General features: G+C 37.9%; 1 protein-coding gene and 1 long non-coding RNA gene across 2 annotated transcripts in view; one reads left to right on the top strand and one right to left on the bottom strand.

Annotated features, from left to right (window-relative positions):
• Positions 1-584: 584 nt before the first annotated feature.
• clec14a (C-type lectin domain containing 14A) lies at positions 585-2,257 on the bottom strand. The gene has a single exon (XM_043263549.1). The coding sequence runs from the start codon at positions 2,137-2,139 to the stop codon at positions 1,012-1,014; it is 1,128 nt and encodes a 375-aa protein (XP_043119484.1). The 5' UTR covers positions 2,140-2,257; the 3' UTR covers positions 585-1,011.
• Positions 2,258-5,009: 2,752 nt separating this feature from the next.
• The window catches only part of LOC122361832, a 31,361-nt gene continuing 18,570 nt past the window's right edge, over positions 5,010-17,800 (top strand). Inside the window, exons 1-3 of the long non-coding RNA XR_006253028.1 lie at positions 5,010-5,947; positions 7,313-7,420; positions 8,258-8,363. This is a non-coding gene — a long non-coding RNA (uncharacterized LOC122361832). The remainder of the gene's footprint in view (positions 5,948-7,312; positions 7,421-8,257; positions 8,364-17,800) is intronic.

Genomic DNA, 17,800 nt, shown 5'->3' with positions numbered 1-17,800 from the left:
ATGTGTTTGATTTCCAATCCTTATCCTATAGTGAAGGTGAGATATCAACAAATCTGATCTGAACCTGCGAGAAACGTTTCCATTGACTGCTGTACATCTATGCTGCTGCAGAGAATGTCAAACACAAAGCTGATTTGTGGCTATCCTCAGTACAAGTTGATTTATTCATTCAGGCTTATAATTTATGTATATGCACTTTAACAACAACAACAAAAACTCACAGACCGACACGATCCCATTTTACATAAATGGTGAAATATACGCTTTTCTTTATTAAAGGTGCACTCGATATTTTCCTCTTGAAACGTGTTTTGAAAATATATATTATGAACGAATAAAAAACCCAAACTATCTTTTAAATTATTTAAAATACACCTGCGTGATACTTCAACCACACTGCAAATGATCAGTACTTCAAGTCGGACCAGCCGCTTTAGATGTGCTTTAAACTATAGCGCCTCTCGCGGCACTAAACGGTACTGCAATATAAATCCTGGTCGGTTTCACACTTGGACGTTTTAGCGATGTTTGTCAGATAATAAAGACACGTGTGGTGCTCAAAGAAACGACCGCCGCGCACAACATCCTAAACATCCGTCTTTATTTACATAACTCTTCATTTAAAAAAAATACACGCATAAAACCTTGGTTTTGTGAAACACAGAAATACAAAATTATAAAACGCATCCAATTGCAATATTAACACAATGTCTTCTACAGTTCTTACATCTCCGCATAGGTGCATTTAAATATCAGCTATGAAATGAGTAAATCATAAATCTAATTACCGTTGATGTGACCTAGATAGGATTTCCAAATCCACATCGGAATAAAGACCCTGCTTTCAACTGTGATCCGAAACGACAAATGAAATTCAAAGGCAGTAATTACACTGTGACTCCAGACCTCACACCAAAATGTTCCGAGAGAGGAATATCTTGCAGCAAGCACCCTCTGTCGTCTGCATGTGTCCCATTGAATTATCTTTTACATCTGCTCAGTCTCTCCCACTTAGGTTTCCTCTTTTTCATTCACCTTCTCCACGGAGCTGGATCCGTTCAGAGCCACAGCCTCCGCCTTCCTCTGAGCCAGCTTTACGGATCTCCTCCTCAGGCAGCCTTTCACGATGGCCGCCACGATCACCAGCAGCACTATGAAAATCAGCAGGGCTATAATCACAGGTACTACTATGTTGGAAATGTCTCCTGCGCCGTCGACGATGCGCACGCCTGTCCCGTTCGTTATGACATCATCGGGCAGAGACGTCGGTTGAGTCGGCACAGATTTGTCCCTGTTTATCGATTTGTTTTTCGAATTGGTGGCGGGCGGCTTTGGCGATTCGTTGCAAACGCCGTCGTCGTCGTACGAACATAGACATTTGTAGGAGCCTTCGGTGTTCTGGCATTGCTGGGTGCATGGATTGTTTTCTTCACATTCGTTTACATCCACACAGTTTCCGGATGCATCCCTCCTGTAGCCCTTGTCGCACTCCAGGCAGAGCTGCGATATATCCACATTTTTTCCGCCGACCAGAGTCCACACTAGATCTTTGGTGCATGTCAGGTTGAACCTGGCACCGGAACGGCAAACTATCTGACGCGTGTATGGATCGTGCAGCGGCTCGATCATGTCATGCGTGGAGAGTATCTCTGGTCGAGGGCAGGCCAGCTTGATGTTTCGTTTGCAAATGAAAGGATTTTCCTTACTGCAGGAGATATCTGCAAACCCGTTGCTTTTTGCACCGGAGGAACTGTATTCCACTGAAAGCAGCCCGCAGCGAAGACTTGCGCAAGTACTCGAAGCTTCGGTTTTCCAGGTTTTAACCTCGGATTGAGTGCTGTTGTCCACGGTCCAGTAGAATCCTTTAAGAGGCAAATGCTGTTCAGAGCACATGCCTTTATCCCTCTTTAGTCCGATCCAGAACGACGTGGTGGTTTTGCTGTCCATATCCCAGATTGTTTTCAGAATCTTGTCCATTTCCTTCTCATTTGGAATGTTGGTCAGGAAACTTCCAGGCTGGCAGTAATTCTGAGCGCTTTCGAATGTGCGCTTGTCCAAATGGACGGTGTAGGACGATTCGAGCACACAGCGCGCCACGTCGAGGAAGCCCACGAGATACAGTCCCGTCCACAGCGCCATGTCTGCACGCTGACTGGAACTAAATGAAACTGTCTGCTTTCTTAGCTGCCCCTGTGAGGTCCTCCCAAGACAACAAGCACAGGAAGTCTGTTCGGCCTTGATACAGCCGTTCGCTTCCTCTTGGGTGGTGGTGCTGCTGCTGAAGCAAAACAATAGCTACTATGAACAAAATCGGTTGTTAGTGAAACAAAAGCTCGCATAATACACAAACTCCCACAGCGGAGTGATAGATGAGCTCAAACCGATGGGAAAAACCTATGTTCCTTGGCACAGCATCCGTTAAACCCAAGCATGGATCAACACCCGTTACCTCCTTGAGGGTTTTAGCTTTCAATACCTCGGAAACACCACAACTGCATATTCCCTCATAAAGATATGCGTAACACCGGACAAGGACTTTTCCTATTTGTTTTACTTGCTCACTGTGTCTGTAACAGGATTCTCTGACAAAACAAACCCTGGGAAAAAAATTCCCGGAAGCATCGCTCATTGCATTCGTAAACGGGCTTTACAGTAGCCCTATACCTCTCTTTACATGTCACACTTAACGCTGTCAGATTCGAATGCGTGTTGATTGACCTCAGCGTGTGTTTTCAAGGGCTCACGTGGGACTAATGCGGTGTTGAATGTCCCATGACTAACCCAGTGTTATTCTGTCCTTCTAACAGACCGCTTCATGACGAACCAGCAGATGCTTCCTGGAGGAAATGTCAATGAATGGCAGGAACTGAGGTTGAAGGGGGGCACTTGATTTTATGTTCTACAATCTAGAGGGTCAGGGGTGGGGAATAAGGACAGGAAATGGAATTATGGGTAAGCGGAAAAGGAGTTACCAGTAGGACGAGAAAGAACAAAGAGCAAGAAGTTGAAATGAAGGCGATACAGGTGTTTTGGGAGAGCTCTGCTGTTTGGCGAGCCAACAATTTATAATCAAACAGCCTTTAAAGGGGAGGTATGCTGTTGCTTTTCAAAGCAGGGAACAATATTGCTGGTCAGCTACCTCTCAAAACGCTCTAGCAACACCCTAACAACAGAGATTGACATCATTTTAGACTTTTTGAATCCTATAAATCAGTGGTTCCCAACCACATTGCTTTGAAAATCACACAATATAATATAATAATAACATGATAACATAATATAAAAACATTACTTCTATTATGTTTTTCCAAATAAACTCTTCACACACACACACACATACACACACACACACACACATATATATATATATATATATATATATATATATATATATATATATAGTCTATAGGTATATATAAAATAATAATAAAGAGATAATACCAAATTTAATAGATGAATATATGAATACTTTTATTATCTAATTTGTTATAATTAAATATTATAATATACATTTAAATAATTCTATTTATATATTAACTTTTATACTGACTTTTTGTTTGTTACTAATTTAAATTTAAATTAAATTTAATAGTAATTAAACTACTATTAGTACTATTAGTACTATTTAGTAATTAAACTAATTACTAAATTTCATATTATAAATAATTAAGTAATAAAGTAAAAAAAAAAAAAAATCATTTACTTATACATAATAAAATTATGTTTACTATATATACACAAACAAACCTTTTTTTAAACCTAGCCTGAGTTTAACGATGTTCTCAGAAAAATTGTTACACAATACAACACTGTTATTTAGTAGGTGGCAAGTGTGTATTTATAAAAAATTCACATGCTCTAGTACTGAATTCCTCCTACGGCACATCTTGAAGAAAGACAGCTAAGTGAGTCACGGCTTAATTAAAAGTAAAGATAGCCCGTGGCAGTATTGAATGCCAAGAAATGTTAAACTGTTAACATATTAAAAAAAAAGTAGCTTGAAGCTCATCATCTCCAGACAGCTTACATTGTAACAACACTGCTGACATCAACAGCTTACAGTTGCGTATCTGGTTAGTGCTGGTCTAGATGGTGGGTCAGCGCCGGCATGCTGTGCAACAGCTGGTGAGACTAGTCAACCTGCTGTTTAAGTAGACCAGACCCAAAACACAACATATGCTGGTCTTTTGGGTCCTACATCAGCTAATACAAGCACCTGGCTGGATTGACTTGACAGGTGTGTAGTTTCACCTTCATCTCACCATCACACATGTAATTGAGCACATTAATTATGCTGTAATATTTAGACGGATGTCAGTGTGACGCGTTGTAGAATGGAAAAAATAGCTGGTATAGTTACATAGGATATTTTAAAACTGCAAGCGTTCTTCTCGTTGCTGTCTAGGAGAAGCATTAAAGTAATATTTTTTCATTCGTACAGATTTCTGTGTCCTTTTGTGAAACGTAATTTCTATGTTGGGAATTTTTCTTTCTTATTAAATTTTTTTTTTTTTTACATAAAAATGTACTTATTTATTTGGTCAGTAGGAACACTCAAATGTATTAATTTGGAAATAAATTAAAATATATTTTTATTTAACCCAATTTTTTTAGTTTTTGTATGTTCATATTTAAAAAAAAAAAATACAAATATAGCATACAATTTGAGTTTGCTCTTTATTTTACCTAATCTATTATTACATTATATGTTCATAATTTGTATTTTTTGTTAGATAAATTAATATATAGCATGAGATCGTAGCTTCAAGAATATTATTATTATATAAATATTTTTGTGTTTATTTATGAAATTTACATTTTGTTTTTATTCATGTATTGCATTTAAAGTAAATTTTACCCCATATTTTTACATGTTTGTATTCGCTTGATTATATGACGATTATAACTTCATAAGCATAATTCAGAATTGCTCTTGATTTCAGAGGCTCTTTAAGAGTCATCATGTTTATTGTCTCGGTGTGAAAATCGGATCAGTGTTCTCGCTGAAAACCTGTTACACAATACAGCGCTGTTCAGTAGTAGGAGGAAAAAGAGCCAGTTTAGTCACTGCACATTTACACAAGCTGTCTGCTAGCATGTGTGCAGTGTCAACTAAAGCCAGAAACTCTTTGCAAGTACTTCCAAGCAAATACTTCCAAGCGAGTACTAGCGATGCATTACAAAGTACAGCACTGTGCATACTGTTTTCAGTCAACTGGCTGGAAAAGAAGAAGGTCTGCGTTAATGCTGGTTCTACGTATGCCAAGACTAAAAATGTCCAATTGCATAGAGCCCAATTCAGATCTAACGCATTACTGCCGGCGTGCGCTAAAATGTGAGGCTCTTTAAATCTAGCAATTCACTTTGATTTAAGCAATTAAACAATCGCGGCGCTCCTAATGGACCGACTAATAACGTTTCTTTAAAATTCATTTAACCACTTTGGCTCTGAATGTCAAAAGCTTTTACAAGCAGCTTTACAAGTTAGACGGGGGGCATCTGAGGGAGCCAGTGCAGCGCAGCACTAATCACCGGCCAATTTAGAGCTGTCACTCAAACGCGTTTCTTTCATGATTCGAAAACATCCACTTACATTTCACAGAATGCCTCGACGTAACCGCCTTAAACGTCCCCACAGGATTAATATTCCCACCGAACATGCGCTCCGCACGTGGACCCGTGAAACAAGTAGGCAAATCGAGATGAAGATGCGTCTCGCTTTCTTCTAAAGCTGGAAATCAAAAGCGAGCCGTCTAACGTCGTATACCTTGATCCTTCACTTGATAGGTGTTGATGAGTGGAAGTGAATCCCTGTGGTCTCGTTATGCGTCCACCGAAAGCCTCTCCCAGGTTTGATGTTTGATCAGTTGAGTGGCCTTGCGTTTGACTGCTTTCTTCTTAGACTGGAGAAAAACCTGACATTCCCAAGACACAACCAGATCTGGAGGTAAGAAAATCGCAAATCAGATGTTTCTGTGAGATTACATGAAATAAAAATGAGTAAATTACGGTGTATAATCTCACACCTCATCTCTAGAGATTTGTGACGTCTCTTCTCGGATTATAAAAGTCAAAAATTTAAATATGAACTCAAACATTTCTTGTCCATTTCTCTCAAGACCATCTGGGTTAAAATGCCAACTTTCTGCACATTTTAAATCTATTTATCCATAGTCTAAGTAGAAAACATTCTATTCTATTCCTTTCAAATAAATAGTTTTAATTTTTATTTATTTAAAGTTTATTTGATCTATTTTACGTGATCTATTGTTTATTTGAATATATGCAAGTTTGGTCTTTCATTCTTTATTATGTAATATTTTGTTTATTCGTTATTTTTTTCTAATCAGTTATATTTACTTTATTTGTCTATTAGACATTAATTTTATATTTATTTTTTACAATGTATGTATTTATATATATATTTTTATTATTATTAATTTATATTTTGTATTTTTTTATTTTAAATTTCTGTAAATCAAAATATATATGAGATTATTATTATAATAATAATAATTAATTCTTTTCCAGGGGTCAGTATGAAAGTAGCCATAAACTTAATTAATCAAAACACTTCTGTAACACAGGGAACACATATTTATTATTAACTAAACATTTACCCTCAATAAACTCCTAGTTTTCTGCTTATTAGTAGGTATTGTAATAGGTATTGGGTAGAGATGTAGAATATGGTCATGCAGAATAAACCAAAAAACTGGTAATTTGCATGCTAATAAGCAACTAGCTAATGAAGAGTTTTCCCTAACCTAAAGTGAACCAAAACTTCTTAGTAGCTTTGCGAAGAGTCCATCTTGAACTCTCTAAGTTGAAGCATTAGTCCGTTTTTAATTTTCACACCCATCAACCTTTGGCAGAAGTAAACAGGCATTGATATTTAACTTCGGTGCAGGATAGCTTATCGCCGCTCATTTATTCTTAATTATGTTTGAAATGGCCCTGTAATTGGCGCCTCAGGAGCCTGCAGAAGTCACAGCATCCAGTCATGCGTCTGAGAAGACTTGAATGAGTCCCGACCCGTCTGAGTTAATTAATACAATATCCAAGCTAATAGGAGAACACGCTGTCAGTTCATATTCTCATAACACATGAATAAAATATGGTGACATTTACTGACCTCACCACAAGAGAGGCAAGCGTAGAATAAACAGACGCATAGTCACCAGAGCTTGTGGGATAAGTGTGTATGGCATGCAATTATAACAAACACACTCCAGCCGTGCTGTGGTAGGACTGAGTGAGAAATAATCGTGACTCAAGCTGTCTCGTTTTTATCTTTTTTTGGGCCTTACAGGATTTTCTTGGTTCCTGAGGAGCATGTTTCATAATCAGCGTTTGGGATTGACTACCGGTACAAAAAAACATCAGACAGAAGTGGATTAACTACTATATGAATGGACAGGTAACTAAAGTTAATGTCCTTTTTACAAAAATCTTTGCCTTTTCCAGGAAAAGGGAAATGGTACAGGTTTTAACTGACAGCGAGGCATTTTATTTTCGAGAAATGAAGTTCAGTTTTAGGTGAATCATCACTAAAGATTATATTTTTGCAATCTATGTCTCGCGCTTCTTCTTTAGTTGAAAACCCTGACTGACAGCAACACATTGACACTAGTTCCAGTGACTGACAGCAAAGACCATGCTTCTATGATTCCCGTCAATTACACTGACAGCTAGTTACCATTTGGGCTTGAGTTCATATACAGCACATAACCAAAATTATTCTCAATATTCAGCTGTGAATTTTAAAAGTCACTCTGTATGCTTTTGTCAATCCTTGTGCATACGAACAGACTAATTCAGTACTGAATATTGGTAAAGATGTAGTTTTAAAAATCTAATAAAAATGTGGGGTTTTTTTTTTAAACCGATGAAGAATAAAAACACAGACCTACTCCGTTTAGACGCCATATTGAATTTAACACGAGGGTGGATATACAGTCTTTCCAGTCTACTCTTCACAGGTTTCAAAACTGTTTTATGCAGTTTGTGTCTACTTCCAGAAATATGTTTCCTCAGCTAAACGATATCGTGTGTTGGTACGGGCACTATTATTTTATTTTATTTTATTTTATTCATTTTTTTGGTGTGGACGCCGCATGTCCTTCTCTCGAGCCTTAAACCAGCCATCTGCCATCGACCGCCTTTCAGTGTGTTTAAGCGCGCAATTTAAAGAGAAAAGGACAAATTAAAGTGGCCGGTTCAAGCAGAGATAATTGAACTTTGTTTCCTCACGCAGACAGACCGACAACCGGCCTCCGCCACGGATTGCAGGAGATTGAAACCAACTCCGGAGATAATTCACGAGCCAGTAAAAACGTGGTCCCCCGACATCTTTCCCAGAGGTTCGTGGCTTTCATTTGTTGTTTTCTGTCTCTCCTCTCAGCGCGCTAAGCCATGATTTGTTTCCGCGCCAGAATCTGTTTCTACGGCGCTCTTCGTTGACGCTCGCGCTCACATCGCGCCGATTCTTTTTCATATTCGCGGGAAGCGGGAAACTTCTGTAAATCCTGACGTTTGCGTGTTAAGAGGGCCCGCGGGAAAAAGCGTTTAAGCCCGTGGGGATTTCCGCTTCTTAATGCAACGGGGGGAACGTCGCTGACATGTAGCTGGCTTCCGCGAAACCGAAAAGAGGAAGACGGCAAAAGTCGCCCACGGTTTCGGAACACCGCTATTTATGGCGTCTCTGCTCCGTGAGGATTAATGTCGGATATTTAATTAAAGTTCGGTGCCTTGCTGCTTCCCTCTGAGTGTGTGTTTGCCGAGCGAACAGAAGGCTAGAAGAACAGAGCTATAAACCATTATCAGAGCAGAATCTTGATATTTACTTTGATTAACATCCTCCTTCAAAATCCCATCACGTTGCAATTTATTGCCTCAGAATATCTCCTGGTTTCATTGGAGGATGTGGGTCAAAGAGGAAATGAGTGCCAAAAACTGCAATAATAGAATTATTGAGATGTTTTTTTCCCCCTCTCAAGACCTTTTGAAAGATGATTGCTTATTTTTCTTTGAGTGTTTTTGTTACATACGCTTGAAAAAATGGCTGGTGGGGTACTGCTAATGCATTTCACGAATAACCGTTGCATTTAATGTAAAAATTTAGTTGAAAGTTGAAAGACTCCGTTGATTTAATCGTCTATACAGTGTGTTTTTTTAATGTGGATTCACACATTTCCCAAATAAAGAGGTCCATTTTATTGGGAAGTATCAAAGCGCATAATAGTTTAACTCTGCAGGGAAACACACAATGCTAATGTTTTCAGTATTATAGTGTAAAACCTCTCAATCTTTGTCACTCGTTGCTACCGGCTGGGAAGGTTTCTGGAAAGAAATGTATTCAGACGTATGAAAGGATGGGGATGGTTTAAATAACGTGTAAATGGCAGGTTAGAAGTGGCTGATGGGAACCTCCTGTTATAAAAATGGCTTTGATCTGTTAGTTTTTGTGTCTGAAACATTTGCATTTACGTTCAGTCAGCAGATTGCACATCAAACGAGCGGAAGGGGAAAATGGAAAAGCATTAAGAGAAGTGGATCTTCACAGCGAAACTAAATAAATGATTAAAGAGCACAGAAATACAAATCATCAAATACTACTATATTTGCACAAATCAATGCTCTTATGAGCCTGGCTGGACATACAGTATTTGTATGCTTTTATGAGTTCATATTGCTAGTGCATCGTAAATTATGTTTATCTATGTGACGACTTGCCCCATTTAATGTGGCAACATCTCCTAGTCCTTTATTGATTGATTGATTGTAGTAGAGGTTTATACCAAAGCATGCATGCGTGCTGACAAGGTTTGAAAAGGAAACATTAACTTTTAATTATACCTTTGACCCTTTATATGGGGTTTGAGAGCAAGGACAGATGCTGCAAAAATAATGCGTTATAATGGCATTTAAACAGAAGCAATCCACCAAAGCAAATGGGAAAAATATGCACGTTTACATGCTATTGCGTAACCGTCATCCCTGAAAACGAATAGCAAGAGGTGGAGTTTTTAGTCTGTAAACAATTGCTTTTGTCTGAAACGCTGTCAGATGACTCCGGTAGAAAAGAAACGTTCCCTCGCCTCAGTTTTCCTTTGTGCTCTAATTGAACTCGGGCTTCTAAAGGAGTGACTTCGTGAACATTTACTCGTATACAGTAATACAGTATAAACCGTGTCCTGCGTAATTAAGAATAGCTGCATATTTAATTGAACTGCTGGTGTGAAACTCCAAGAGTAATCCAGTATCCCTTCAGCCTCGAGCGCTTCCCATCTGCGTTCATTTTGCCTCTCGCGGGCAGCTTACACGAGCGCACGAAAACTCATTTACAAAGGAATGTAGTAAATTAACGCTTTAAGCGATCGCAATTCCAAATGAATTAACCAGCGACCAATAGGAAGCAACAGCGACAGTATTGTTGTGGCAGACATATTAGATTTATTTAGTGTATTTGTGTGTGAGAGGAATGGCCGGAGGCGAAGGGGATTTTGTTACCAGTCTGAAGATGATGAGAAATAAACATACTTGTGTAAAAAATGCCAAATATAATCAGAAATCGGTGGCATCTCTGCTCAATTAAACACCGCAGATCACTGACTCGATCAGAATTAAATCGTAAACGTAGCTGCTAAAATTAAACGAGGACTACGCTTTTAAAAATTAAATAAAAATAAACTTCAAGATGCGTTTATAAATTAAGCAATCCGATCAAAAGAGCTCCAAAGCTGCATATATTTGACAAAAGATACAGTAACGGTGTGAAATGTTATTACAACTACACAGCCATTTTTGAATACAGAATACAGATTTTTCAATATAATGCATGTTACAAAAAAGCGGTAATATTTGTTTCCAAGTCAGAAAGGCCTATAGCTGTTCTATTGTAAAATGCGTCCATGCAGCAAATAAGTACATGCGTACTGTACGATATTTTTCTGTCGTTAGCGTCTATACTAAAAGCTTGCATGAACACATAGATGTAGTTCCCTAAGTAAGAGCACTTGCACCCTCCAAACATACAATAAGCATCTGGCATTGTTCGCTCTCCCTCTCAGTTATCGATCAGTCCTTTTCTCCAAGTGATGCTAATGGATTTTCTTGCTTTTTAAGTCTGCTTAATGGCAACCTCCATTCACAGAGCTCCATCTCAGGGTAAGTCAGCGCCGTTTCTCGTGCTGAAGCATCTATTATTCTGGAAGTTTGTGTGAGTAGAACTGGACCGCTCTTTTATTAAAGTGTAGCTTTCGGTTTAATCACATATGGATTTCCCTTAAGTAATGCAGTGATGTCATATACCTTAAATGCTGGTGCTTTTTTTTGTGGAGAGAAAATAAAAGTTAATTTCTGGATTTCAAACTTTATTTTATGCTATATTTTATAAACGTATCAAGCGTTGCTTCGTTTCGAGTGTTTATACAAAATCCTTCGGGAGAATTAGAAATGATATTGCAAGAAACAACAAACAAAAGAAACATTTCTGGACACACGCGCATACTTTGCTGACCTTGGAAACTCGCACATATGAGCCTGTTTATTAAGTTATTAAAAAGTCATTTTTTTTCTTGTACTGGCCATGAATCTGAAACGCCCTGTTCCATTCAGCTCTTGTCTTTTTTTGAGTGCTCCCGGCTTTAATGTCAGATGTCGTGTTGATAAGACTTATCTCTAAAGTGCTTCTGTCGGTCACATTCTGGATGCTGTTTTCCCTTTGCAATTATTAAATTAAAGCAGATATGACTGGTGTTGTGGTGCGGTCGAACAGTTCACGTCGCTTCTCTGGCTGGAGGCAATTAATATGTCCCGAACAACTTCAGGAGAAATGTACCATTGTAGATTTGAGCCTTGACTTTGGCATTAGTAAAAAGAGAAAATGCATGCAGTAATGAATTAATTTCGAAGTATTTCCTTTGAGTTTAATCTAGGGATGCACAAAATACCACATCACCGCTTCTCTTTTTTCCTCACCTCTTTGTGTAGAATTTAACATATGACTATGGGTCAATTTAGTAAATCCTTTGGCATATTTATTTGATATCTTTGCCTTTTCATGCACAAAAAGCTGCATCATTGGTGTTGACTCAGCAGAGGCGCTCGCACACGTCTTTTATCAAGGTGACTCTGTGCTTTAGGGGTTTGTATCTGTGTCCACTGAGCAGTAATGAAGGCCATAACTCCAAATTACCCCCAAAGGTCATCCGTCTGGTGGGCGGCTGGAGTTGTGCAGTGTTGCGTTCACAGACAAAAGCTCTACTCGGTGTCCGCTGATCAATAATAAGTCAATTCTGTGACAATGTCTAAAACATTCAGCGTGTTAAGAACTTATTATTGCTTTCTACACTTGAAAGGTTTCATCCTCACTTGAGCGAAGAGCGAAAGCTGGGTTATCTTTTCACATATCACATCATTTCATGTAATTTAGCTGAGGTTAAAGAGTTACTCCACCCCAAAATACCCTCATGTCGTTCCAAATTGTAAAAGCTTTGTTCATCTTCGTAACACAATTTTAAAATATTTTGTGACCATAAAGTCACCATCGTGGCATTTCGTAGATTAAGGGTTATATCGTAGAACATCAAAACTTTATATGAAAATATAAAATCTAAAAATAAATGTAAAAAGGAAAACAAAATTTATCACAGTTAGAATTTATCAATTGATCACACACTGGGTTATTTAAAGGTCATCATGATTTCATTAGCGCCATGTGCTCTTAGCATTTATAACAATAAATTGAGTGTTTTGGCAAAAAAAGATGTACACTTGTCAATTCTGTTACTCTCAGTTTTTTATTAATATTTTTTAAGGTATGCTCAGTTTTAAGTTTTGTAATGTAAGGACTGATTGTCTAATGAAACCAGAATATTTTCTTTTTTTTAAAATTTATTGCTACTTATACACATTGCCTAGTTTAAGCGATTGCGCTGTATATGACTTTCTTCTTTCAGATGAACACAGTCGGAATTGGGAAAAAAAAAAGATCCTGGGTCTTCTAAGCTTGGCAAGGGCTATTATTTTGAACCTCCGTAAATCTGATAAATTCGCAAGTACTGCGGCGCAAAACTAACCTATACGCCTTCGGGGGATTATCAAATGTCTTCCAAAGCAGATTGATGGGTTTTTGTAACAAAAATATTTCTAGTTTTCAAATTATAACGTAAATAACTGGCTCTTAGCTGACCTATGGTTCAACGTATGATCCAACTCCAATTCAAAGAAGAAAGTCATATTAACATATCAACCTTAGGATGACTTGAGGGTGAGTAAAATATGGCGGAATTTTCATTTTTGGGTGAACTATCGCTTTAACAGATATCACATGGAAACAGTTAATACTTACATGATTACTGACACTAAAATCTAAAATATGCAAATAATAACATTAACCTTAGAAAGGTAGTGCAAGACGTAGGCTTATGGATATCCAAAATTATTGTTCATCCAAGGGCAAATTTTGAGCATGTTAAATGCGACGTAACATATTCCTGGATTTCTTTCATAAAGGCTTTATAATGACATTTTTCTTAATTGACTTGTAATTATTATAAAGGTAACGATAAAATGTTCCCTTCTCCGCTCCAATCGATGCTTTTTCCCGCCAAAGGCTGAAACGACTGTATACACAACCCCAACCCTAAATCTACTCTTCACAATAATGCAAAAATAGTTATTATTGTTGTACAAAATGTTGCTATATTGATATGTGCATGCCAATACGCTTTATTAATAACACTATAACACTTTATTTTATGGTTACACCTGTTAGTTGCTTATTAGACATTTATTAGTGCAAATGAAGCACATGTTAATACCTGCATAATCTTATTCTGCATCCTTAATCCTACCCGATATCTACACTTAAGCAGCAAATTAAGAATTTATAGAGGGAAAAGTCATAGTTAATAGTTAAAGCCATAGCCTTAACCATCCAATGTGAATATGACACACCAAATGGGTGTCTGTTGTTATTTATCTATCATTTTCACACTGTTCTAGTTGGGTAATGCGGTGCTTTCATAACTCTGGATAAAAGCAGGGCTACCCTGCTTCTGTAGCAGAAGTGTAAATGTGTTTTTACCCCGGGTTAAAAGCAGGGTTTAGAACGACGATAACCCTTTTCTGATCCAGGCCGGTAACCCAGTGCCTGGGTCTCAGGCTCTTTCGGAAAGGTACTTTACCACGGAGCGTATTTCATTAAAGGTGACACTTCATGAATATTAATAAAATGGCGAGGATGTGATTTTGGCAGTAAGAGAGAAATGGAATAGGAGGAAAAGCAGATAAAATGAAGGATGATGTATTACACCGTGCCAGCGTCCATTCACCGCCAGGTCCTGAGAGAGGCCGGACCGTCCCACCCTCCCATTTATCCCGATTAAAATCCCTCCACCTTCCCTGTCCTTTTATCTGTCACCTCTGTTCACAGCACTGGGCTCTGAATGCTAATGTGATCTGTATTCGGAATGCTGATGTAATCCATATGTTATCCGTTGAAACACTGCAGCGTTGTTGTTAAGTAATGCAGCGTAAGCAGCGTGTCTTTGCACGAGTCTCCGGAGGCCTCAATAAATCCGCCCCACTGAATCAGCTCTATTACGTTCGGTATTTATGAAGTCGATCTTTTATCTGGAGAAACCGCCATTCATTTTCTCCACGGGCGTCTTCTTTAGTAACTTTTTCAGTGATCAGCTTTTAGAGGAATTACTGCATTGCCAACTCCGTTTTGAAGTAAAAAAGTAACATTGCTGTTTTTTTAAAAATAAACACTTGCCGCTTTAAACGCACTTCAAGCGTGAAGAGGATACACGCTCTCTTTTTCACACATACTTCATGCAAATAAACGCTCAATTAGACTAGAGATACATGGAGAAACTGCCTTAGTCTTAAAGGGAATTGGTTATGTAATGTGCTAAATGCAGTCTCTACTTCATACCTGCATTAAAGTGTGCAGAAAGCTAGATGTAATTAATTGTAAATGAAGCAAATAACACTTATTCTACTTTCAAAAAGATCAGATTAGGTTTTTCTTTACATATGAAACTAGGGATAATGCAGTGGTAAATTTGAGGTTACTGTGGTTCTATCACAAATACTACAGCTGAATTATGGTTACCGTAGTAAAACTATAATTCATTTTCATTATGGACTGGCAGCGACAGGCTGGACGTTTTATTCTGACCGTGTTTGATTTATTTTAATAACTATTACAAAACAGAACACGTTCCATTTGAACTTTTAAGGTTCAATTGAAATCAATTTAATCGCATGGTCTATCAATACCATCAATGCTTTTAATTTCACTTTAGTGTCAATATACCAATGCATAAGCATCCACCCATGAATAGACATATTCAAATTTCAGCTTTAATGATTTCATTAGAATTTGATATTAGCATGTTTCTGAGCTAATAACTCAGTCGTACACGCTTAAAAATAATGCATAATTACTCATTTCTAAATGACGAACCACCTACAATAACCAAGTGCTAAATGTGCTGAAATAGCACTGCACTGTCAGCATCTGATTTAAGTCGTTAGCTGCGTCCCAAATCACACACTGCCTAGTACTGCCTACGTTCGCTTTAAAACTTGCATTTCATCTAGGGCTGCTCAATTTCTAATAGCAATTACAATTATTGATGCTTAGTTAAAAGCAGCAACTAATCATTTAAAAACCACTTATGTTATTCTGTGTGCCTGAGATGTGTGTTCTTGTCTTTCTACGTGCTGTCCTATGGGGTTTTGCATTGTTCTAATAGAAAAGAAGTAAGTTTTTCAGTTGCTTTTAGCTTGTTTGTTTTCATCAAAAATATGGCATGCGATTGCTCCGAGCAATGGCATGAACATCATCCAATGCAAACTGTGATGATTGCATTTAAAAATCAACAATTATGATGTTTGCGATAATCGTGCGGCCCTGATTGCATGCATTTAAAATGCTCTGTATAGTATAAATACGGGAAGTATGAATCATATTCAGACATGCATGCAACATACCATTTCTGTCACATGAACTAAACGGCGTCTGTGATTAATACTCACGAATTATTAAAAAAATGGTAGGTAATCCAGTACTTTTCATATACTATGAATTCGAACATACTCTCTTTTTTTTTGCATACTATATAGTATGAACGTAGGCATATCCTGACACAGCGAGAATCACTCTTTTCAGCAAACATGCCATTTTTCAATGCTTGATTGACATATGTCAGCCTCATTTCCCCGCCACAGTCGCTATACACTAAAACTATTTTATTTAAAAGAGATGTTTGTGTGTCTAGTGACCATGGCAGCAGTAATTCGTCAAGAGATGATCGAGGAAGAAAATTACGAATGTAAGATAACAAGGGTGACAAGAATAGCAGAGTGTACTAGAACAGAGGAAGTTTTTCCTGGTATCAGGGTACATAATCTGCTTTGCAATTATGCCGCTGATGATCTTGAGAAGCACGTTGCATTTATTGGCAGCACTGGCAGCGTAATTATGCCGCCAACATATGACGTCCCGAAATTCTCACTGGGTTTTGGGCATTATAAAAAGCAGTTATCGCCGCTGATGTTGTATAAACCCATCAGCGGTCTTTTGACAATTTCTGTCACGCGCTGCCCAATCGAAGACTCATTCCTACAAAAGGGTGAAAAAAATCCTCCAAAAGCCCAGGAAAAAACCGGCACCTCTGTCAATATAATGAACACAAAGTGCTCCTTGACACATTCAACACCCTATTCAACAGACATGTGGCACATGCTGCTGTAAAGTGATGGTCCTGCCATCATGTCATTCCTATTAAATGTGTATAATTATCCGAAGTCCATGTTTGCTGCTCGGCCTGCCATTAGTTCATTAACCTCACACTATATTTGGAATATAGTTCAGCGGTGATTGACACTTATAGCTGAGCTCTGCAGCCCTAATTGCGTTTCCAGCAGTGGCAAATAACTCACCTGTCCTCAGAGAGCGTTTTACAAAGAACCAGAGGCACAAGATTAAGACTCTGTCTTTATGGTCTCTCCGTGTAATTCACTTGTTTAGGTCGGGAAACGGGCCTTGGTTATTTGCAGCAAAGAACAAGTCTCTTGCACATCCGTGACAGATCAGCACAAGCCTTCTGTATTAATCCTCCAGCTATAAACTTTGCGTTATGTATACAGGCTTATGAGTATGTAATAACGCAACTAGCCGTGAGAGAACGTGTGTTACTATGATTTCACCATGGTTAAGGGTTGTCGAGCACCACTTTTTATAAAGCAGTAGAAATAGCAATAAATAATCCAGTTCATTCTTCACCTATGATATAGTTCATACTGAAACTACTGTTTAAGCTTTCCAGTTTGAACGGGCTTTGTGATCTTTATTTATTGCCACAAATGTATTTCTGTGACCTTCATGCAACATTACCATAGCATGTTGAGTTAAAGGGCCGGTAATGATTTGGGAACATGCAGGAGTTTAAAGGGAAAGATTCAGTGATGAACTGACTTTAAGTGTTTATTGTTTTGCATTACTACATACTATTTTTTCTATTTAATACTGTAAATAATTTTTATTGGTAAAAGCCCTATATAAATAAACATGACTTGACTAGTTTACCTAAAAATTAATATTCCGCCATTATTTATGCACCCTATATTGTTATGCAATCTATATGCATTTCTGTTTTCTGTCAAATAAATAATCGCAGCCGAAATAAAAGTTTTTTACATAAACACAGTTCGCACACATATATTAAGTAAACAAAAACTTTTATTTCGGATGCGATTAATCATTAGATAGCACTAGTTT

This window comes from Puntigrus tetrazona, chromosome 17 (assembly GCF_018831695.1).
Source record: "Puntigrus tetrazona isolate hp1 chromosome 17, ASM1883169v1, whole genome shotgun sequence".
NCBI classification, from domain to species: Eukaryota; Metazoa; Chordata; class Actinopteri; order Cypriniformes; family Cyprinidae; genus Puntigrus; species Puntigrus tetrazona.
This window is presented reverse-complemented; position numbering and strand designations above follow the sequence as displayed.

What these genes read in the sequence shown, in the direction of transcription:
- clec14a (XM_043263549.1), bottom strand. Translation starts at nt 2,139, where the DNA reads ATGGCGCTGTGGACGGGACTGTATCTCGTGGGCTTCCTCGACGTGGCG.